This window comes from Ambystoma mexicanum, chromosome 6q (genome assembly GCF_040938575.1).
Source record: "Ambystoma mexicanum isolate Mex_15411 chromosome 6q, UKY_AmexF1_1, whole genome shotgun sequence".
In the NCBI taxonomy this organism is placed as follows: domain Eukaryota; kingdom Metazoa; phylum Chordata; class Amphibia; order Caudata; family Ambystomatidae; genus Ambystoma; species Ambystoma mexicanum.
Window position 1 is genome coordinate 61,077,911 of NC_090937.1, and position 24,255 is coordinate 61,102,165.

General features: G+C 46.1%; 1 protein-coding gene across 1 annotated transcript in view; it reads left to right on the top strand.

Annotated features, from left to right (window-relative positions):
• The window catches only part of GRHPR (glyoxylate and hydroxypyruvate reductase), a 315,324-nt gene that overhangs the window by 69,159 nt on the left and 221,910 nt on the right, over positions 1-24,255 (top strand). The window contains exon 3 of the mRNA XM_069630480.1: positions 12,626-12,698. Coding sequence (XP_069486581.1) covers positions 12,626-12,698 — 73 coding nt within the window. The remainder of the gene's footprint in view (positions 1-12,625; positions 12,699-24,255) is intronic.

Sequence of the window (24,255 nt, forward strand, 5' to 3'; positions counted from 1 at the left end):
CCACCCCTGCAAATTCCCTGATGCATTCTTGGGCCGCAAACAAATAATCCAACCTAGTGTGGACTTTATGGGGGACGGAGTAGTGTGAATATTCTCTTCTCCTCATGTATCGACCTCCATACGTCTTCCACCCGCAAGTGTTGCGTGAGGGTATGCAGGACCTTAGCCCGCGTAGCTGGAGTTTTGTATTTGGTGTCTGACGGATCGACGGTGGGGTCCATAGTACAGTTGAAATCACCCCCCCCCCCCCCCGCACCCATCAATTTACGGTTCCGACCCTATAGGGCCCCAACTGCGCATAGAGGGACCTAATGAACATTGTGGCATCATGATTGGGAGCGTAGGTGTTGACTATGATTACCTCTCAATTTTCCAGCATGCCATGTCGTATGACCATCCGCCCCTCATCTATTTTGGTGCCCAGTCTCTTGAATGGAATAGTGGGGCTAACCCATATTAAGACCCCTCTTGCATAAGTGGAGTAAGTAGAGCCCACTATCTCCCCCCCCTCCCTGAGCTTCCCAATTTTTTAAGTTTCAATGCGTTCAGGTGTGTTTCCTGCAGTAGAGCTATCCGGACCTTTTGTCTTCTCAGGTATGAAAATGCCCTCAGCTGCTTAACATAGCTATTCATACCCCGGACATTCCATGTCATGATTTTTATCCCTTCACCCATTCTTTTATCGTCCCCTCAACTGTTCCCCATTATCTCTCGACAGTGTGTAGCAATTTCTTTATTATATCAGGCTCCTGTGTTACCCTCCCCCCATCTCCTGCATCCCCACCCACCCCAAACATACAAAATAATGCCCCCAACCATAACTGTGCAGCGCTAGAATTTATTCTTCGACGCTCCCTGCTTTCCGCTACCCAGAGTTAACCGGAGGTCACAGTTACCAGCAGGTGGGTACAACTGCGTACCCATTAAACAAAGGATATGGGTTGGTAGGTGGTCTCCTCCCCTGCGTTGGTTCTCCTGCCTTTAGCTAGCAGTTGAGACATCATAGCTATTGTACTTGCATAGATCTCACATTGGTCCACCATGGCAAGAGTGTCCATATTACTAAACATTCTATTCCAGTCACTTCCGCTGCTGCTGGGCATTCTCCCCTTTTCTCTTCTGCTCTCACTCGTCCACTGGCAAGAGCTTGGCATTGTCCATCCAATCCTGTGCTTCCGATGGCGTCTCAAACAGAGCCTTTCCATAATAAATTAGCTTCAACTTGGTGGGGTATATCGGCATATATTTCAGACCAGCTTTTTTAAGTCTCACTTTCGTGGTGATGAATTGGACCTGGAAGGTATAGTCCAGGATTATGCCCGCTGTATGTCGCCTCTGTTCCTAGAAAATGCAAGGATCTTTTCACTATCTTTATAGTTCAGTACATTTGCTATTATGGGCCTTGGAAGGACCCCAGGTGGCAGCCTCCTGACTAGGGAGCGATGTGCGCGTTCGATGGTGAACCCCTGCTGCCAGTTCCTGAAGCAGCAGGTTCTCGACGTAGTTGGTAGGGTCAGTGCCTTCCAATCCCTCCGGGATGCCGACAATCCTTAAGTTGTTATGTCTTGCCCTGCCTTCCGCATCATCTGCCCTATCCTCCAGTAGCTTCACCTTTTGCCTCAGTATGTTGACATATTTTGACATGTCTTATCGGCAGTATTTTCTTCCACCTGCTTTTCCAGACATCTTGCCAGACCCACATCAATCCTCACTTCATCAATGTTTGCTTTGATCATTGCCTGCGAGGCTGCTATGGCATTGAAGATCAGCTGATGGCCAGGATGGGCTTCTTCTTTTTGACTCTGTGCTTGCTGTGGCTCTCAATGTTTGCCATTATCCCCCTCGGTACCCGTCAGTCACTTCGCGAAGGCTTCCATGGTGTCTGCTTGCCTTTTGACGTGTTGCCTTTATGGCTAGTCTTCCCTCGCTGTCCAAGGTCCGTGAAACTTGCTGCTTATCTATTCCTATTCTTGGGTGTCATTCGCACCGGCTGTATGTTTCCTCTTATCCATCTGGTTGGCCTCTCAGACAGCTCGTTCCAGGCACGCCTGCCTTCTTGTGTGGTCGGCCAACTGGTGTGGCGCGCCTCCCCAAATTGTGTGGTTTTTCAGTGTGGCTCTGGTGCGCTTATCTGGCTCCTTACGCCTTTTCTGCACTTCACCTGGGGCAGCCGGCTGTCACGATGCCTGCCCCCGGAAAGCCAGACCAGGCCCAGCAACCCCGGAAGCAGGCATCATGCAACTTGAAGCATGCCCAAAAACCCCAGTTAGGGGCTCTTTGGCTACAGTCCTGGCGCCTATGGCGCCAGGCTCATAAGAATAAAGTCAGTCCTGGCGCCATGGGCGCCAGGCTCATTACAAAAATCTTACCTGTTGCAGACCATGCTGTATACCTACCTGATGCAGACCATGCTGCACGAAGCCACAAGCCAAATGAGGCTTAAAGGGATTACATTACCTCAGGGACTCCTTTCCTCTCGGGTGGGGCTGTGGAAGAATACTTACCTGGGACTTCTTCCAAGGCTATTTAAGCCACACCCGGACAGCCACACGTGCTTCGCGTTATTCTGCTTGCTGCAGCGTAACGCTCACTGTGTCTTCAGCAGCTCCAGTCTTCAGCCACGCCCGCTTCAGCACTGGAACACCTGGAACAAGAAAAGGAGAAGAAGAGGTCAGAACAAAACCCTTACCTGAATCCATGATCCAGCACATCATCGATCTGGAAGAGAGAAGCCTTCTCAGGTGCATTGCCACGCACCTCGCAGAGCCGCGCTGAACTCACCAACCGAGGCTGCATTCCTTTACTCCATCGCAAATCCAGCATCTCCAGGCCATTCTTCAACACCTGGGGGAGACGAGAACAGATAGGTGAGCAAGGGCAATACAAACCACCCCCAAAGACTTACCTGATTTACCATAGGGGGGTACTCACCTCATCTCGGGTCAGCGTAGTCAATTCTGCATCACTGCCGCACCCCGGCCCCTAAGGGGAAAAAACAAGGACAATACAAATCACCCCCAAAGACTTAACTGATTACCACAGGTGGGTACTCACCTCATCTCGGGTCGGCGTAGTCAATTCTGCATCACTGCCGCACCCCGGCCCCTAAGGGGAAAAAACAAGGACAATACAAATCACCCCCAAAGACTTACCTGATTACCACAGGGGGGTACTCACCTCATTTCGGGTCGGCGCAGTTAATTCTGCATCATCGCTTTACCCCGGCCCCAAAGGGGAGAACCACAATAGACTTACCAGGATCTTACCAATTGCCACTTGGAACTCCTCTGGTGTTTTAAATCCGCAACCTGCAAGGAATCTGGCAGAGTGAAGATCAGACTTTTGAACTCTTACGAACAATTGGACTTAGAGTCAATACTGGAACTCACCAATTCCTCCACGCCAGTGAAGTAACTGGTCGTCTACGCACCCCTGCGCTCGACGCAGGATGGAGAGCTCATCTTTCCAAATCTTCAGGTGAGATTAAGAGGGAACTTCAGGAGTGTTCTGTGGGCAGACAAGGGGAGTGGGAAGGCGGGTTAACGCTCAGATTACGGGAGGTTAATTCCCTTTCTCCATTGCAGACAGATATTCGTACGAGTCCAACAAACGAAGCTAAGTGGGTCTGTCCAGTCTGTCATCTCGGCTCTACGTGTTACTCTGGTGGAAGCAACAGCGGGCCAGTCCAGATCGACGCCTCCGTGGGATTCAGGTGAGCGTAACCCCGGCGCACCGGTCAGACCTCCCAAGTGGGCTCTATCACCTTTGTTCCTTGTTCTTCCTTTCCTGCTGTGTGCCTTCACATCTGTTTGTCCCTAGGCTCCTTTGTGTCCAGCACCAGTTCACCTCAGGCGCCTGTCGTATGAAGCCACTCAGCCCCCCTTGGAGTGTTCTTCTCTAGCCTACTGTCCAGGCCTATGTGTGGTCTTGAAGGCCTATTTACCAGCACCCCCCGCTTCCAGTGTGCTCTTTGTTGGCCAGCGCATCTCGTGTCCCGGCCAACTCCTAGCCTCTTCTGGCCAGCTTATCTGTTGCCTCACATGCCCTCAAGGTCTGTGGTGCCTCACCTGCGTGCGGGGGACGCGGCCCCTGCTATTGCGCGGGCCGCTCTCGCTGTTCGGGGTGGAGCCCGCAGTCCCATATTATTATTTGTACATCACACGGCCCGGCCAGTCTGCAGTGGAAGCTGCTCTCACGCGTTCTGTTGCCTCGTTCCCACGTGGCTATTGCAGTCTTCCTGACTACATAGTATCCCAATGGGAGCCGGCATATTATCTTCCCATAGTGCTGCTCGCGCTCCTCACAGCAAAGCAGACCGCACCCGAGGCTGCAGTGCTTTATGAACAAGGACACGCTAACCAGGACGGACCGCACTGGAATCTGCGCCTCAGTCTGTTTTACATTATGCTGTTCAGCTCGCCTGAGGCCTTGTTTCCAGCCGCGGCTTACTTGTTATGTGCCCTCTTGTTTTCCAATAATTCCGGGTCCACTACTATCTGTTCTTGCCGGAATCCGCAGTCTTTTCTCTGGCCCTGCAGCTGTTCGCGCCTCTGCCACCCAGGGGCACGCTGCAGACTGACTTTGTCTTGCCCGGTTGCACTCCTGGCAGGGTGCCCACCGTGGCAGCCAGCCCTCTTCACCCGGCCTCTGCACCACGTCGGCACTGCAGGCGTCTTGTGCAGTATGCTCTTTTCTGTCGTCCGATTCCCGCTATCCACCTTCAGTACTTTATATTTTTAGCGGGCAGACGTGGCTCAAAATCCTTCCTGCCAGTAGCTGGTACTTTCCTTTGCCCAGTCAGCTCACCCAGTCCTTTGTTCTTGGCAGGCCGCCATCTTGCCTGCATGCACTCTTCGGGCCAGGTCCTTCTCTCAGCTCGATCTCCAGAGCGGTAATCTTCACAAGCCAAAAATTACCATCATGTTGAGCCCTGCACGTTCATGCTACCGCTAATATTTCTGTCGACATCTGCACTCGGTGTAATCATCACAATTCCCAGGATCAATGTAGGATCAGCAGGAGCAACTCGAGATGCGACCTTCTACATGGCTGTTAAGCCATGCCCTCCCCCATCTGTCCCTCACACTTATAGAATAACTCAATGAGGTAATGCCTGGCAGTTCAAAGGCAACAAAAATAATGTAACAATTTAATGCGTAATATGACAACAGCCTCTCCTTATAATCTGGGTGAATTCCTCTTCCCCAGATTCAAGCAGGATTCTGCTCCACAGTTCCAAAAAGAAACACGGAAATCCTGGTTTGTAACAAAGTTCCAACGCAGTTCTTTGTGACACCAATTTGACAATAGAAGGTTCCAACACTCCAATGATTCAGCAAACAAAATTGGTTCTTTCTCCTCCTTGAGCAAGAATCAGAATTATCCTATTCACTTAATTAATATTTTCTTAGTTCTTCAATAACAATAATAATTATCTTTGTCAGGATGTTTTGCTACAACTGGGTATTTCTAAAGGAATAGAACTCCCCTACAGCAGTTTTGTACAGTTCTTTCTTCAGCACCACAAAAAAACATAAATTGGGTTTGTCAGCACTGTTAGGGAGAGTTCTCTCTTTAGGCTGAATTTCCTAACCTAGTGAGTCCCCCAGCAGCTTTGCTGGATTTCTGGAGTTTGTTTTTTCCTCCTGCCAAGAGTGAGACTATTTTTCTCCCACTCTTGGACATGATTTATGGTATTCCTTTGACTGGTAATGTGTTTTATGGGCTATGGGGTCCTTTACTCCATAGGGTCTCATGTGTTTTTCCTATGTGTGTTACACAGCACCCTCCGTGCAGTAACACAGGGGTGTCACCATAGACTCCATACCCTGGGACCGACTACTGTCTCCCAGGGCATGTAAAGTCACCATTGGCTTTACTAGTCCCAAAATTATTAACAAAAACCAGTACAAACCATCATATTGTGGACGTACTGGTCGGGGCAATTCGATTGCCCCGGGGTCTGTTAGTCAAGGGGGCACATCTCCGTCCCCCCTGATCGAGTTTTGGCTGGTGGCAGTGGGAACTACTTTTCATATTCGACCTCGAATATTTTCCTATGGGATTTTCCCATTGTTCGAGGCTACCAACTTTAATTATTTAATTCTCATAGCCTCGAACATACCGCAGGTTTATTTAATTAATATTAATTCTACGGTTCGTATTTTTTTGCCAAGACTCGATTCTAAAATGGCATTTGTGTTCTTTTCTGTGACTCCAACCCAAGTCGAGCCCTTTGTTCCACTTTTTGGCGGGCTTCTCCACAGAAGCCTCCAAAAGTGGTGCCACTCTGCCTTGGTACCACAGGGGGTGTAGGAGGGGGTTTAGGCACCCTGGACTGAGTTACCTTGGTAACTCAAGTCGCACTCTTGTGTGATTGGCCCAAGTGGTGAACCGGCCGGCTCACCACTTAGCATGTTTGAGTGACAGCTAGGCCGAGTGAATGGGGGGTTTTCTGCATAAAAGCAGGGCTTTGGGGACTGGAAAGTCGCCACAGGACCTGAGAATCCGACGAGGGAGAAGCTGAGCCGACCTACCACGACGACACCACCGGTGGAGCCCTGCAGAACCGACTCGCCACTTCCCGACGACAGAGAAGATCTCCCGGCTGGAGAGGCTTCTTCCCCTGACTGCTGTGCACAACCAGTTTACCTTTCTTTCTTCTTCGCACCCCAGCCCGGTTTGTGGTCGAACTGCCCGTGCCATGCACCCCGGCGGCCGGATAGCCACTCAACACTGAAACGCGAATCACCGGACCGCTCCTTGTACCTGAGAAACTCTGCGGCTGGTTTCTTCCCTGGCAGTGCAACAGACTCCTGTCTTCCTCCACCACGAGATCCTCTCTCCCCCCGGACGAAGCACCGACTTGCACCCGCTGCCAGGAACAACTGCCTCCGCTGGAGCGTTCTCACCACTTTAAGGTACCGTGTCCGCCAGGCCTCCCTTTCTAAAGATTGCTACAAGGTAATAACTCCTTAACCTTCTGGACTGGGCTGGCCGCCTTGAGCCTCTAACTGGTCCCTTTCTTTGGTCCAACTCCTTTTTGAACCTCTACAAGACTTTTGTGCACTGCAACCGTGTGACCTTGGACACATTTCGTTTGGATCCTCTAAAAGTGGGTCCGGCCTCTTGAACTCTAACTTCACGGTTTTACTTTGCCTCCCTCTCTTGTTATGTTCTGGTAAAAGTGTTGGGATCTGTTTCAACTTCTCTGCTTTTGTCTCCTTTTTTAAAACAAACTATTAGAGTGCCATCTACATCAAGCGCTCACCGCTGTCTGAAAATAAGTGGATCTTTACTTAAGACTTGTCTAATATTCTTTTAAGGGAGTGTATCTTTTAGTGACCGTGTTTTTGAATTGCTTACTATTAGTGCCTGTGTGTTTTTCTAAATGTGGTTTTAAATAAATAATATCTTTTACACCAAGCCCTGGTCAGTGTTTACTTGTTCTATTGTGTTCTCTTGACCTATTGTGAATACTCTGTATACTGCTTACTCTTCTTGAGGGAAGTCTGACTGCTCAGCCACAGCTACCAAGTGAATCTGTGTGGTACAGACTGCTACCAAGTGGGTTTACTGCCAAACACCTGTAGTCCTAAATCTTTTGCAGTGGTCCCAGAGGGAACTGCACAGGTTTCTGCCTAAAAAACACCACTTTACAGCACTTCATAAACTTCTGCCTATTTTTTCTTCCATGCCAGGCCTACTACCTCAATTGCACCTGGCTTACACCCATGCCAGGCCTACTACTTCAAGGGATTTCCATTTTGATATACAGCCCTGCCCAACCAGCTATTCGTAAACCGAGAGTGCTTCTGTGGTTAAGATCAACTTACAACATTTTTACAACAGCTTCACAATGTTCGTTATTTTGCAACATCCAACTTTTAGCAGCTCTTCAGGGAAACCAAGATTTGCAATGGTGCTCTTTAATACTCCGCTGCAAATTATGCTCCTCTCCTTCTGCATTACCTTTTCCAGAAGGGCAGCCTTCTTGCCACTCTCAATTCACCACTGCATAAGTAACCAAATACTGACGAGGATAAAGTCTTATTCTGTGTCTTCTTGGCTCTGGCAATGTGGGTTTATACCAGCTTTTATGATTCTTAAAATATGGGCAGCAAGCTTCACAACCTTTGGACCTTTCATAAGTCCCTTTCTGTCTTGAGCAAGATCTGTTGGATTTGAATTGCCTTGCTTTTTGTTTCTCTTGGCATGGGCAATGGTTGTAGGCATTAGCGTTTAATACTCTTGTCCCATCAGGTTGCTGGGTTCTCAATAAACTCGCACGCTTAAAGTGAGTCATTTGGTTTTGACAAATATTGTTTTTTTTGTTTTCTGATAGTTTGGAGTTCAAAATGACTTTAGCCATTGCTTCCCCTCATACACTAGTATTTTCTACTTGGTAAACGCCTTCCTGGAGCTCGCCAGTGGATTTGGAGAGCTCAAAGGTCACTATCAGCTGGTGAACTTGCTGGGTAAGATTTGCGCGTCTGATCCCCTTGTTGCTCACAGGTGTTCTGCTTCAGTGTCTCCTCGCAACCCAGCAAACTGCTACTCCTGGACCGCCGGCACCACTTGAAAAAGGAGCTTCCTTTTGCTCCGGAAGCTCTCTGGTGCTCGCCAGCCACTGGAGACATCCTCTTGGGGAGTAAAGCTTCCATCACTTTTGCTTCCTGCTGCACAGCCTATGCAAAACAGGTCTTTAGATGGCAAGAGCCCCTCCTTCAAGCTTCCTGCTGCACGACCTCTGGATTTATGGCTTCTGGAGGCACAGACCCCTTTCAGGATTTGCTACTGTTTTCTGCTTAAGATTGGTCCCGGCGTCTTCTCCCTACTCCAGTTTCTGCGTTGGCTGCGTACGTGCTCGTTCTGCTCGACAATGGCCTGCACCTGAGGGGGCCTTTTAAGCCTCCCAGTCTACCTCAGGTGTGGGTCATTACTTTTAACAATCTGACCACTCCTGCAGCATTGTTCCTCTTTAGCCATTTTCTTTGTCCCAGTACTTGGGGAATTAAGGGACATTAGGTTTTTTGACTTCGTTTTCATTCTTAAACTCATTTCTGTTCCCCATAATATTCTTCAAAGAAACATCATAAGGATCAATCACCAGACTTGATTTCACATGATATCATCTGGGCGAGAAGCCACTATCATTTCTTGTGATCTGAGCTGCATACCATCAAATGTCATTTCCTATGATGTCATGCTGTTATTTTTTGAGAATATCTGCCACAAAGCAAAACATTATAATTTTTCAGACAAACACAGGAATTTGTTAAACAAGGTATAATAGGGTGATTTAGAGCGTCAGCCAAAATAAATACCTTGCAAGCACTTAACATTTCCTGGAAATGTTCCTTAAATCACTAGCACTGGGATTTAACAGGGCATTTTGTTCTGTAAATGTCACACTTTATGCGTGGATCAAAGCAAAAGGGATAGGGATTTTCCCCTTGGGTCTGGATTTCACAATCCTCAGTTTGGATGTCCCTTTCCAAGACATGTCTTTACTTCTCAGGCATGTGTGGATTTACCGGTTCCCATACTTTCTCGGCCCCTTATTCCATTGGTTTGGCCCTTTGATTTTCGTCCTAGGCACCTGGGAGACCCCTTCATCTGGGTTTCCGAGCCCCAAATGCACTTGCAGGGCCTAGGCAGTAATGGGAGGTAGGCCCGATATCAGGCTAGATCCCAGAGCTTCCACCAGGAGCCGGGCTGTATGCCTTTGGGGGCATGTACCTCTCTTGTTTGTATGTCCTGGGATACTGGCTCAAGTGCCTAGCACTCCACCCTAGTCTACCTCTGACTATTTGGGACAGTGTTATGTATAAGAGAGCCATGTCGCCTTCTCTAGTTTTGTCTCCCACCACATTCTCCTTGAATTCATCCTGCATTGCTTTGATGCTCCACTGCATGCTTGTACCTCCAATCCACCTCGATTCCCTCCTGTCAGGCTTGCAGCATGTATTCTGCTTCACAGTACCACCTTCAGCCTCTCCTCCACTATCTAGTCTCCTCTTCTCATCCAACCTCTTTCTTATAACTTTCCACTTGTCATGCCTCAAGGATATTCCCATGCCACTCTGAACTGTGCTCATTTTCTCTCGTGCTTTTGCCTCCACCCTCTTTTCCTCACAGCATTCCTAATACAGCCTCCTCCCTTCCTTTTATGTGCCTCTTTCTGCTCTCAATTCGTCACCACCTTCTTGCCCTTTACCACCTGTTCTTCTCTTTACTCTTCACTGCCTCTTTGCTCACCACCTCATCCGCAATGACCACCTTTTTTTTATTCTTAATCGCCTCCTTGATCTTTACAAGTCTAAAAGCTTTACTGCTTATGCTTCACTACTTCAAACTCCTTTTGTCAGTTTCCTCCTTCATCTAGCACTCTCCAAATCTGTTCCTTCACAGTCCTCAAACACCCACACTCTGCTGAAATCGTTGACTTTTGTATAGTGCATAAGCTTCTCCTGGTCCATCTCTATTGTAATTAAGACTTGCTGTGAGACTAATTATTTGTGCTTATTGGTTTGGGCAGGCTGGGCCATGGGAATGATTTGTTCTGTCTGGGAAAATTCACTTCTCAGAAATAATCCAATTGCACGGAAGGTTGGTAAGTGTCTTTAATGGCAGTTGACAAAGCAGCATACAGACCTCCATGTTGTTAACTTGATTTTCATTCACAATACATGTAAATAAACACATGTCCCCTGATCTAAGGGGTTTATAACAGCTGTTATGATGTATTCAAATATATGCTGTGACTTCCTTTAAAAGTGAGTACAATTTACAATACTTGCATGCGGGTAATAGGGTGATTAGGTTTAACACCACTACAGTTCCCTGTTAACAACACTACATTCTACAAATTAAGAATGGTTTAATTCTTCCGGCAGTTACCAACCCCTCCCCCCAGTTATACATACAGACCTCCACAGGACGACATGAAAACACCCCGATCCAAGTGTTCAGACCGAACCACGGTACTGCATCCCCCTTTCCTGCCATACATGGCTTTTATATCTTCACATAACCTGGTCGTCTATGGAAGGGGCGTACAAACAACTTTGATGGCCATGGTGTACAATGTATCAGGGTATCTCCAACCTGTTCTACATGGGTCTCGTAATATGGCATAAAAAAATCAACTAGCGTGTCACACCAGGGTGACGGACGGCACTTTGCAAAATTGGAGCGGAACTATTCAGATGCATTTTTAGCAAGTCAGCAGGTTCTGGTATAATTATGGTTCTAGCAGCGCATTAGTGTCTGGTCTCCCTAATGTTGCTAATTTTACACACTGCAGTTTCACTGAGTGAAACGACGCTCTACAGCTCGCTTGTCTGAGCCAAAACAGAAGTAGACATATAAAGCAGGCTGCTGCTTGCAGCATACCTGGTGTGCATTTGGTTAAGGCCTGCGCACAACAACATATGGTTAGGCTGGTTTGAGGCAGTGCATCAGAATTCATTATGGCAAGCACAGGTGAAGCATAGCTTTACGAGTAAGGCATACAAGGCATTAAATGAATAGCAATATATGTATATTTTCCACCACAATTCGATTGAATTTACTGCCGCATTGCGTGGTGAATAGAGCCGCGATGTGACTTAACTGCCATCTGGGATTCCAGTTCTGTGGTCTGAGTGGACTGCTCGCACGCATAGCCCCCTGTCGTTCTGGATTCTATGTCTGTTATCTCTCTGCTGCAGCGACCGTGGCTCACCTCTGGTACGTGAAGAGAGATCTGCAAGGAATTTGTCTGGTGGGGTGCTGGTCTTGATTATCCTTGGACCGGGAGGGTGCCTGAGGTTTCGTTTTTGCATACATCTTTGGGAGTGCTTGGGATATGGGGGGGGGGGGCTTGAATGCTGCCTATGCATTACATAGTCTTCAAGCCCTTTAACGTGGTAGGATTCAACCTACTGTGGGGAGGCACTGCCCATGATGTGGTAAACCAGATGATGCTCCCTGCACCACCTGCCCCAAAGCCACCACCTCCCCACCTCCCCATCCCTTACACCAAGAGCGAGCAATGCAAGGGGCTTTTGCCACACATTAAACTAGTTTCTATTTTCAGAGTAAAAAGGCCCTCCACATTTTGCTCACTGAACATTGGCAAGTCTTGACAAAGCATAGAACTGGTAATTTTGCCGTTGCCTCTAAAGAGACATGTGTTTTCTGTCTTCAGATGTTTTTTAATGACCTTATCCAGTTTAGTAAGGAAAAGGTTGGGAATTGGGATCATTACGATGGTAGTCAGGAGTTCCTCTACTTTCCAGGTACTTGCCACATATTCACTAGGAAGAACATGTTGCTGCATCCAAGGTCTGATGTATTGTCAGAAAATGATGCCTAGTGTTCTTCCAATTACCAGTTCAGGAACCATGTTCTTTGCTATCGGTGGGCTCCTCCATAATGGGTGACGGGGCGCTAACCTGCCTGTCACCCATTATGGACATGCCAAAGCCAGCCCATGGACAGTGTTCCCCAGTGTTGCTGGGCTGGCTTTATCTGTCAAAGGGAAACGCTCCGGCTGCCCCAGATCTGTAAAGCTGGTGTTATGTTTTTAGATGCTGGAAAACAGTCTTGTTTTTAATGGAAATATTTTTTTGTTTTGCAGGGCCGGATCTGAAAGTTATAAGCACACTTTCGGTGGGATTCGATCACTTGGCGCTGGATGAAATTAAAAAGCGGTTAGTTTTAATTTTCGTTCCCATTCCTACCTTGGCTTTTAAATTGCCTCCATTTATGCTCTGCTTGTGCTCATGTTCCTTTCCATTTAGTGAAGGATGGCACCAGGACTCTTCTGTGATTTGATTCAGGGCACGAGGTTGGATACAAAGGGCATGAGACTGATTTTGGGGGCCCACTGTAGGGCCAGGGTCCCAGATGAGATTTTATGCTGGGGGTATTTAACTCTTTACTTGAGAGGAAATTAAATGAAATTATATTTTATTTATATCGCGCTCGTACACAAGTGTTTCAGAGCGCAACCAGGCAAAGGGAGGAGAACGGGGGGAGAACAAAAACAACGATCTTACTAGGCCCAGTGACATTGAGAACGTGCAAGTGCATGGAAAAGGGGGAAAGTGCATGGAAGGGGGGAGAGGTGAAAAGTGTGGAACAGAGGAGAGAACAGAATAAACAAGTAAAATAACTAAATAAATGTGGTAATGCAGCCAGCAGGTGGCAAGTGCTAGGTTAAGCAGATAGGGTATATCTAATAAGTGCAGAAGAGAAGTGTGTGGGGGACTGTATTGGTACAGATACAGACCCCAGCGCAAGGTGTGGCCCGGAGGCAGTGCAGGAGGGTGGCAGGGTGATCAGGTACCTGGGCCCGAAGGACAGAGGGTGGCCAGGTGCACGGTGCAGAGAGAGAAAACAGATCAGCAGGGGAGAAGAGGGGCACCCGGAGACAGGTCTCCTCAAGTTTCAAGGTGGCAGGGAGGCTGTTCCAAAGGGAGGCCCCAGCCGAAGACAGATCTACACCCAGCTCGTTTCTTTGAAAAACGACTGACCCTGAGGGAGTTAGAAGCAGAGGAGGGAAGGGCTCGAGAGGAGAGGTATTTACGGAGGGTTAGTTGAAGGTATTATGGACCCAGGATCCAGAAAGCCTTGTGGACAATTCAGAGGGTTTTAAATGTCATCCTTGCATCCACTGGGAGCCAATGAATGGATTTCAGAGCTGGAGAGATGCGATCCCAGGGCTTAAGGCCAAGGACAAGTCTTGCAGTCCTGTTCTGGATTAGTTGTAAAGGGCAGGCAGGTAGATTAAGAAAGAGGCTGTTACAATAGTCCAACCTAAAGAATCAGAGCTTGGGACACAGTGAGCTTCTGGGGGAAGGAGAGGAAAGGCAGAGTACCTCTAAGGAGGTGTAGTAGGAAGTTTTACTTTTTAGAGATGTCAGAGATGTGTGCGGAGAAGGAAAGTGTAGAGTGAAAGATGACGCTGATGTTCTTAGCCTCGCAGGTAGGGGAAGGCTAAGGGAGGCTGGCCAGAGTGTGAAGGGAAAGGATGATATAGGTATACCAGTGAGTAGGATCTCAGTCTTGTTGGCATTTAGACACAGATCGTTGGCGGCACACCAATTTTGAATGGCGATTAGGCAATCGGAGATGAGGGAAGAAGAGGAGGTGGCTAAAGGAAGCCTGAAAATGAGTTTGGTGTCATCAGCATAGCACTGAAAATTAGAGCAGAACATGGAAATGCAGTAGGCGAGATTTGCCAGTTATTGGTTGAAAAGCCAGGGCGAGAGGTTAGACCCCTGGGGAACACCACTGTTAGAAAGGGAGATAGAAGTTGTACCTCGGAAGGTCGATCAGAGAGGAACAAGGTCAGCCAGGCCAGAGCCTGATCAGCGATACCCAGGTTGTCATGGGGATGGTTGAGCAGGGCGGTATGGTTGACTGTGTCGAAAGCAGAAGAGGGATCAAGTAGGATGAGGGCAGAGGGAATGTTAGAGTCGAGGTTGGAGGGCATATCTTCACGGATTTTCAGGGGAGAAGGTTCTGTTCTTCTGTCAGCTCTGAAGCCAGATTGGTGATCATGGAGAGAACCAACAGAATCAGAATGAAGGTTAAGCTGAGAGATGGCCAGCTTTTCAAGGAGATTACCCTAAAAGGGATTAATGGAAATTGGGCGATAGTTAGCTGGACAAGAAGGATCAGCAGTGGGTTTCTTAAGGAGAGGAGGCACAAGGGAGTGCTTCAGAGGGGAGGGGAAAGATTCAGAGGCAAAGGATAGTTTGCAGAAATTGGCAAGGGTATCGATGTGGTCCTTGATGGTTTTAGAGTAACGGATGGACCTGGTTTGATTATGCTTTCATAGATCGGACTTGTCTAACGACCTCATCAGGGGAGAAAAGAGGAAGGGTCTTCCCTTCCTCTTTTCTCCCCTGATGAGGTCGTTTCTCCTGAAAGAGGGTGAGGGGGTAGCTGAAGGAGGGGGAGAGGAAGGGGAGCGAAGGTGAGGGTGGACAAGATGTCTTGGGTTTTAGAGATAAAGTGAGAGCATTGCAAAGGGCCTGTGAGGCGAGAGTAGGGGTGGCGACTGCAGCAGGGTTGGCCAGCTCCTTACAGATTTTATAGAGTTTGGCCGAGTTGTTTGATGCTGCAGAGACACGGGCTTGAATCTGGACTCTCTTCGGGGTGTGAACGGAGAGTTGGTATTGCTTTAGAACAGGCGGCAGGCCAGTTTGTCAGAGGATGAGCAAGAGGCCCTCAATTTCCTCTCAGCTGCCCTACACCTACATTTAAGTGTAGCTAGGTCAGAGTCCTACCAAGAATTGCACTTGGCTTTGGACTTCAAGAGGATGCTCAGGACAGGGGCAAGTGCATCGAGTAGCAGAAATAGAGGAGTAAAGCAGGGAAAGGGCTGTGTCGGGGAGTGAGTCACCCTGGGGTAGAGGGTGGGGGGAGAGAAGGTGGCACGAAAGCCTCGACCAACACACTTCATGGGCCAGATGTCCGAGAAGGTGGGTGGCAGTCTTGGGGTAGGCTTGGCTTGAGGAGAGAAGATTGAAAGATGAGAGGAGAGGAGACAATGATCACTCCAGGAGAGAGGAGTGGTGAGGGGAATAGAGCGGGGAAGGCCAAAGGAGATCAAGACATAAAGTGTGTGACCTGCAGAATGAGTAGGGCCAGAGGGGAGGATAGAGAGGGAGAGTGAATCGCAGAGGTCGCCAAAGAGTGCAGATGCGGAACAGGGAGAATCAAGATTGATGTTGAGGTCATAGGAGTTAAGTGGTTGAGGCCAGGAGGGGGAGGAGGAGAGGTCTGCCCACTCAGAGAAAAGAGGTGATTTGACCAGGGGGGTGGTAGAGAGTAGCAACAGTTAGAGAATGGCTAAAAGAGAGAGCCTGCAGATAAGGCATTCGAAAGAGGCGTAAGTCTGAGTGGGACGTGGATGGAGGCTGGAATCCACTCAGGGAAGATCAGGGCTACACCCCCTCTGGGCCGGGTGGATCTGGGGCCAGAGAGGATCTTATAGCCATCAGGGAGGAGAGGGTCAAAGCTTGTGACAGAGCTGGCCATGAACCATGTCTCGGTAAGACCGAGGACATCAAGGTCCAGATCTTCAAGGAGGTGGCAGATGTCAGAGGAGTGTTTGACAGCAGTGCGAGTGTTGAGAGTGGCAAGTGGCAAGATGAAGAAGGTTGTCAACCTTAAAGACCTTCCGGGGAGGTGTACAAATCAGGGGTACGCCCTGCAGGGGTGTGAAGGGAGCTTTAGGTAGGGCAGAGGAGGAAGGAAAAGAGGGCGAGGTAGCCAAGGGAGGAGAGTGGGGGACAGCTGGAGATGACAGAAAGCTGATGAGGCGAGGGAACCACCTATCAAAGAGGAGAAGATTGGCCTGAGGTCCTTGCACCATGACATTAATGACGACTCTAAAGGAGTCAGAGGAATTCATAAGGACTTCCCAGTTGAAGGTCTTTTGTAAAGGTTGGTTATTTATAGGAAAACCAACAACTTTTACAATCCTATCTAGTTGGGCAGTAATGCATACCTCCTTCGTGCCCAGTAAGTGACCTAAATAAAAACATATTTTTACCTTTTTTTTTTATAGGCCCTTTTCAGATTAGATCAAAAACATTATTAGAGCTCCAACGTGTGGCATGTTGCTGCTGATCTGGTTTGAAGACCTGAACACATATGCAGGTGGCTACAAGAGCCAGACACCTGAAAATCTCTTGATGTGTTCTTTTGTGTGGGAAGTATTTGCCAACTTTTAGGTAGTAAAACAGACCCATATACCTCTTGCAGTATCTGGAGGACTGCCTGTGGAAGCGGGTGGAACCTACATTCAAGGAAAGGCATGCGAACCAGCGTTCAAAGACCTGCTTATTTGCTAAAGTGCATTGGAATTCATGTGGAATGACCAGGTCCTGCAGTTCAAGTGATGTGTGGTGGTTTTTGACTGGTTGGGTAGGGCATAATCTACTACCCTTGGGTGGGTGTTCAAGCAAAGGTAGGTCACATGGGTACACACAAATACGCTTGGTGACTCATTTTAAAATTGACTATACAGAGTACTAAGGCTCTATAACAAAGGCATGTTTGTGAGATGGCTGTTAGTGCCTCGGTGTGGCATCGCAGTACCAATGAGAGGAAGCCACCTAAGTGTTTTACTGGTAATAAAACGCAACGTAAAGCATTTCTGAGTCAGAAAACTTAATTCCAGGAACTAGACCAAAAAATAAATCCTAAAATTCTATGTAAATCATCAAAGTTCATAAAAATCATTGTGTACATTTATTGGAACACATACATACTATAAAAACGAATATAAAGGATAACATAGTCATATGTACATGCTTATAAAAATCATGTCCTATTTGATTTCATTTTAATTCGTCAGGCGTTCACCAGATGGCTTGAGACTGGAAATATAACCTCTGCAGGGCTTTTCACTTTACATAAAACGAAGGCATCCTGTTCTTTCCAGCCCAGACATAAACTACCCTAATAGGTTTTTGTTTTTAACATGTATGTGCCCCCTAAAACCATTATTTAACTATGGTTCTTGGGAAACTACTGCCCGATGCTTTAACACTAGGGACCAATGAAATGTATTGTTAATAGATGACTTTAATAAAAGCTTGGCACATTTCCACCAGTTTGTAATGAACTCGGGATATTGGAACATACTTGTGACATTTCACAAGGGAACACCTTGTTTGACAATCCTGATTGGGGAGGCAGGCATCTTGATAATGTATTGTGTACGTTTTCCCTGTTAGAGCTGAATGGCTGGTGCCCGGGAAATATACCTCTTAGCCCCCCGGGCACATTTAGGAAGGGGCAGTATACCGCCATTCTATATCACTTGATAGTGGATTGTTTTCTTTTTAACCAAAATATTACATTTCTGTGTTGCTTTTAGACTTACATTGGCATGGACCGATTTTCGAGCATGAAGAAAATGTCCATCCTATACTTGATCCAAATACGGCGCTTATAGAAAGTTGCATTTATTTACAGGTAATGAACAAATTGCGTCAATCTTGCAAAAAAACAGGCAGCAGGTGACCCAGTGCTCAAATTTGAGTCTTTAGTGGTTAAAATTCGGGATCAACCATATTAATGCAGAAGCCTCAGTACAGCCCCCTTCCACACATAACCATGCCCCCTGGTTGATGATCAATGCAGGGAAAGGAAGAACAACCTGAACTCCTTCATAAGGAACAAAGCCTTTTCAGCTTGTCAATTACTTCACCTGAAACGGAATATAAAAAACTGTAAAAAAAAAAAAAAGATTTATTATTTGCATATTAGTTTAACTATTCCTTTATACGTGAAATGCGTACATACCATTGTTACAGTTCATGCCAAAGTGCACAAATACTATTCCATAAATTCATAAAATCTATTCATCCAGCCCTTCTGACCATATTCAATATTTAAAAGATTAAATAACACACAATAACCTAACAGATCATAATTGAATGTTAGTGAACCCTCCTTTGTCACTCCTAGCTAGAGGATGACTGGAGAATCCTAAATGAAAAATACACCTACCAGTACTAGAATAATCATGTATTTTGTGTGATCTCAACAACCTTGTTCTTGCATATATGAGCAAGGCTTGAATATAGCGAGAACGCTACCTAGTGTCAATTTAGTCCAGGTTCACCCAGTAACTTGCAGCATGCTTTTATGAACTGGACAGTTGCCAAGCAAGTGCTCTGTCGTTATCGATTTAAAAGGCAGCGCCATAGGGAGTATATGATCGGTAAGTCTGTATAAGGTCAGCTTAAGAACTTATTGCTTATGTTAGTGGTATCTTTACAAAAACGGCACAGGTGTTTACAATTTTCCATCATCCGTGGGATCTTGCATAAGCGACAGATCCGTTAATTGCTGGGTATATTCCCATCTTGCACCCCAGATGTCTAGGGTACATAATTGGTTAAATCTGGAACACATAAAAACCTGATGATTTACAGGACTAGCTGACCATGCCAGATAACCATAAAGTGTATTGTTGCGTCAAATGCTATTCCTATATTCCTTCAAGGAACTTTATTGCACCAGTTTATCTCACTGTTTTATCCAATCAACTTCTCTCAATTTCCTTTTGATTTTCTGGGGGTTTTGAAAGTAACTGCTCCCTATTATCCCCTAGTTCTGTTGTAGCATTCATACACTCATTGTAGTATAGAGCTCGTATTTCTTAACATTGTTCCTAGCTCTTTATAAAGTGGTGATTCTGGAGGATTTATTATTGTATGTAAAATCCTGAGTTTCCTTAATGTGACATGACCATGTATTGATTGAACACAAAGGTCTACCCTTATGGCTGCCATTGGAACCCAATTTGAGAGGTTTAGACTTCTTTTCCAAATTTTAATTTCTCTATATGGTCTATCTTTTTCCTTGGGTGCATCCAGCATTTCAAGTACATATTAGAGCATCAGAATAATTTTTTGTTTGTAATAATGTATGTGGTGTAAGAGGATATCTGCAATATTTAGATTTTTTTTTTATAGCTCTGCCACCAAACATGTTCATTTCCTTGTTTTTGTAGATTTGGTGGTCAGCGTGTTATTCATTGTATAGCCTAAGTATGCAATAGATGTATGGAACTCCATTTCATCACTGTGTATGTACCAACTTCCACCAATCTTTCTCTTGGTATTACACAAACTCAGTTTTGCTGTTGTTCTTACGGATAATCTTTAAAATGTTGACAGTAAAATAATCCACCATTTTTGAGAGGCTACATTGCAGTCTGATTGAAGATTGCCACATTGTCTGCAAAAGCAAAGTATTTTAGCTGTATTTGCCCCTTCTGGGGTTAGAGGCAAAGAGCTAGTACACTGTCTTGATGCAAACCCACTCTAGTGATAATTTCTCCTGTGTACTGTAAGGAACCCATGGTGGCTACAGTAAAGACAGGCACAAGTGATCACAGTTCAAGGGTATTTATTGAACTTTATAATGGGTGAGCTGATCTAATCTAAACCTTAAATCTAAGATGGGTGCAAGCTATGACCATCAATTAATAAGGCGGTCCTAGTGGCATCTTGTCAAATAAAAAGGGCCTATATTAAAAAAAATTAAAAAAACTATTGTCAATCCTTACCACTACCACTAAAGTGTAGGATAATATTCAACAGAAAAGAAAAGTGTTCACAAAATGTTAAGTCAGGATGGTATTGCTGGATCTCCCTTCCCCACGTGTTTAGCACGGGATAAGGCCTAACCTCTGAGCACAGCACACTCCTGTTCCGCTCTAGCACAAGGTTTACAATTCATGTTCAACGATACCTGGTCCTTCAGGGGCCAAGTCTCTTTACTACAAAGTCTCTTGCCTTAGAAGGCCTGTTGGATCAACACAGCAAACAAAAGTTCCTACAGTAATCTTGCACTTTTGGCGATTGCTCTTCACCACTTGGACCTCCTTCCGCCGGGCTTGGATCCTTCTTGCAACTTGGGTCTCCCTCTGTCTGGTTCACTACATCCTTTCACACAATGCAGCTCGCAATATTCAAGAGCCTTAAATGTCCTTTCAAACAACTTCCCACTGCGGACAACCCTCGACCAGGTTCACTCTTGTCAACGCAATGTTCACAAGTGTATTACTCTTCACCCCAACTCACAGGCATGTCTCTACATGGCTCACATTTGCTAATTTCACAGTTCACTTTTGCTTTATCACGATACAGGATTTACTTGTCTTAGTTTTCTCTTTGGCCTCCCTCCGTCAGGTTCACATAGCCATCTTTAACACAATTCATGATTTACTCATCAGATCAGAAAGCAGAGTTCCCTTCCCCTAGCTTTCTTTCGGCATCCCAGTGTCGGGTTCACACTTGCCACAGTTCACAAAACGTTCTCTTCAGAAAATGGGGTCTCCCATTCCCTAGCTTTCTTCTGGCAATGGGTCAGACTTTCGAGTGTACAAGGGATTTCACGTGACGCTTGTAAGACCACTCCGACACCTCACGCCACCCTTTTCCTAGGGCCATATAGTCGTGTAGGTTCAACACAGAAGGGGTTAGCGAGCATCCTTCGAATGAGCACTCCTTGCACCTGACGACTCTGCAGCTGGCCTTTCTTTGGGCTTTTTCAGAAGCTGAAACACACATGTTCTTTGTTCTCCAGTTCTTGCATTCATCTAATGCTGCCACTTGCAACCTTGGAATCAACAGAGTTCAATTTGCTATTGGCCTTCTCCGACTCACCGATTGCGCTGAGTCAGCTGGCTTGGCTTGCTTCTGGAGTCGAGGTTGGTACTACGGTAGCCAGCATGCCTCACTGCCTGTGTTATCAATGCAGGTCCCCTGTGCATCGTTGACATCGGTCACTCCACACGTCAGCTAGATTTCCCGGTCTTGTAATTTCTTTTTTAGAGGCTTTGCAGGTCTAAGTTGAAAATGGCAAGAGCAGATCCTTCTTAGTCGTCCCTCCAGGTCTCGCCACCTTTCTCCTCCATTTGAACCGCCGGTTTGCTTTTGCTGCTTCCTCGTGCGTTCAGCCTTGCTCGAAGTGTGCTCTCTTTCTCCGCTTGTATCCCTTTGGGGAAGGTAAAGGGCCGTCCGATGTCTATGGTTATTGTCATTTGCCTGACTCTGCCTGACCCGTGGATTGGGACATGTAAGGTAAACTGCTCTGGTATTCGTCTGTTACGGTGTAAGAAAGTGTTTGTGTCGGAAAAGTGGACATGGGTAGAGCTTCTAAGTATCCTACAGGGTAGGAAGGAGAAAAGGTGTTACAAGGAAGGGGGTACCACGTCTCATCTGTCGGTTGTCCCACTTCCACTCCCCGAAGACCCCTCAGCCAGGTGATCCTCTCCCACAGGTCCACACCCAGGAATTGGATCCAATAGCGATGGCCGTGTCCTGGCCACCTGGATGACAGATATCCAGGGCCCAGCGGGTGAGACACCTTCAGGTTTCTCACAGTGCCCCCTGAGTTAATGCTGATGCGCACTGAGTTATTTTTAGTAATCACCTCCCACCCCTTCCCCTGGGATCTTCATTCTCCACAATCTGTGGTCATCCACTCTGTCGAAAGCTGTATGGAGATCCAAGAGGTCTACATGTAGGATTTAACTCTTGCCCTTAAGAGTTTCAACTTTGAGGAATTTTAATATCAGACCATTTGAGTGCCCATGTTTTTTCTAAACCCCATTTGTTAAATTGATAGCATGTTTTCCTCACCTTACCAAGTCATCTAGGATCAGTAAACATTTTGCTTGAGGCAATAGTTACCAGGCATATTATGGTCACCCTTCTTAAAAACGGGGACTATCTAGCTTTTATGCCATGTCTCCGTAAGTACATTCTCTTGAAGAATGTGAGTAGACAGAAGAAAGCCAATGGGTCCATAACTTTGAATTAATTATAATTGTGTTCCAAAGGCTGTCGTGGCACATGGCCCCAGATTCTTTGTTTTTAGTAATCTTTCTTTCCATGTCATTTATTGTGAACAAACCTCTCCAAGAAGGTAGGTGCTCATCCACAAATACCATCTTGGTATGAGGTGCCATGGAAAAAATAGCTCTGTCGTTTTTCACCCACATAGTTTCTGAAATGTGTTTGATTTGTAATAAATTACTGTTCCCATCCAGGATATTTACATAATCCCAGAATGTTTTGGTATTTTTTGAGTCAATTACTGCCAATTTATTTACTCCATCTCAACTTCAGGGGGACCTTACAGTGCTTAATCCAGTTCTTGTATTTCCGTTTAACCTTCCATGTTATTTCCTTGAGCTCGTCCACTGGCAAATCTTTGTCTTTCTTAATTAATCGTATTGTTTTACGTAGTAATCGTTTCTTCCTTACCACTTTGTCATCAAAGCTGTGTGCATTAGACACTCTGTTAGGAGCCATTTCAGGGTTCAGTTGTAATGAACAGAATAGAACCTATACCAGGCCTCTCTGTCCTGTCTGCAATGGATGATACTCTGTAGTCTGTCTAGCTTTACGACACTGGTTCTGTAAATTGTAGCCAGACGATTTCCTTGTGAATAGACTTTTAAATTTGGGAGTGTGGTTGTATTACTGGATGACTCTTAACGGCACTGTCATAGTTGTTACTATGCGTGCATGGTCCCTTTTTAGACGGTTTCTTTATTGTTGAAACTATTCTCTTGAACCCGGTCCTGTAAATGTAGACCTAATCAATAACTGAATTGCACTTCTCCCTTTTCCATGTTGGCTGCAGTGGAATATTCCCCTTCACATTGCCATTTAATTTTTATTAGGTTCTATCGTCCATAAAATGTGCCCAAACAAGACCCTATCTATTCACATTTATTTACAATTGGAATAACCTTACTCACATCAGAATCACTCATATCTGGGTATTGATGGTTCAAATCTCCTGCAATGATTATACCCTCCAAATTCCTATCCTTGTTCCAGTCGATAAGGAGAGCATTCAAGGCTTCAAATAGCTTTCTTTAACTTGTTTAATCTGGGTACAATATCTTTTTCCCACTAATCGCCAGAATGGAATCGTTTTTTTGCTTGGTCTTTCTTGGATGACACAAATTAATGGGCCCCCTGAGGGCCTCTCTTCAATCCCCTTTTTGGCCTCCTTTAGGAAGGTTGAGTAGCCCTGAAATATTGGCGGGGTCGTCAACCACACTTCCTGCAACAGGATATTCTATTTCCCGATGTCTATTGGCTTTAAATCTTTGGTAAGAAAGTTTATGCAGCCTCAAGAGTTCCCGCTTAGTATTAGTGTTTTTTTCCTGGTTAAAGGTTCAGATGGCCAAATAGCGTCTCCCACCTTTCAGGTAGGGAGACCGCTATCCAGTTCCAATCATCCCTCGTGTTCCCCTCCCTTTGTTCAAAACCCCACTCAGTGAACGCTCCTTCGGCCATTTGATGCAAATGAGCCTTTTGGGGTCCCAAATTTGGTGTCCTTTATTGTATTTAAACTTTGCAATAAAACATCTATCTTGCATGTAGTATAGGATAAACATCAAAACCCAGATTGCAGGGAGTCAACTTCCTTCAAAATTAGACTTCCCACAATTCTAGTATTAAAATAAACAGCTACAACATCCGTTTGTGATGGGGAGAAAGAGCCCACAAATGTAATATCTGCTGAAACCACTGTTCTCCAGGCCGGAATCCCTGGCAGAAGTTTCAACAAGGTTGATCTATTGAAGATCAGTTCGCCAGTATCTCTAAAAAATGTTTGACTATGGCCAGAGTTTGTTGGAAATTCTTATTGCCTACATCTTTTGAAGTTAAATAAGATCCAATCTGCATTTGCACTTTGGTTGAAATT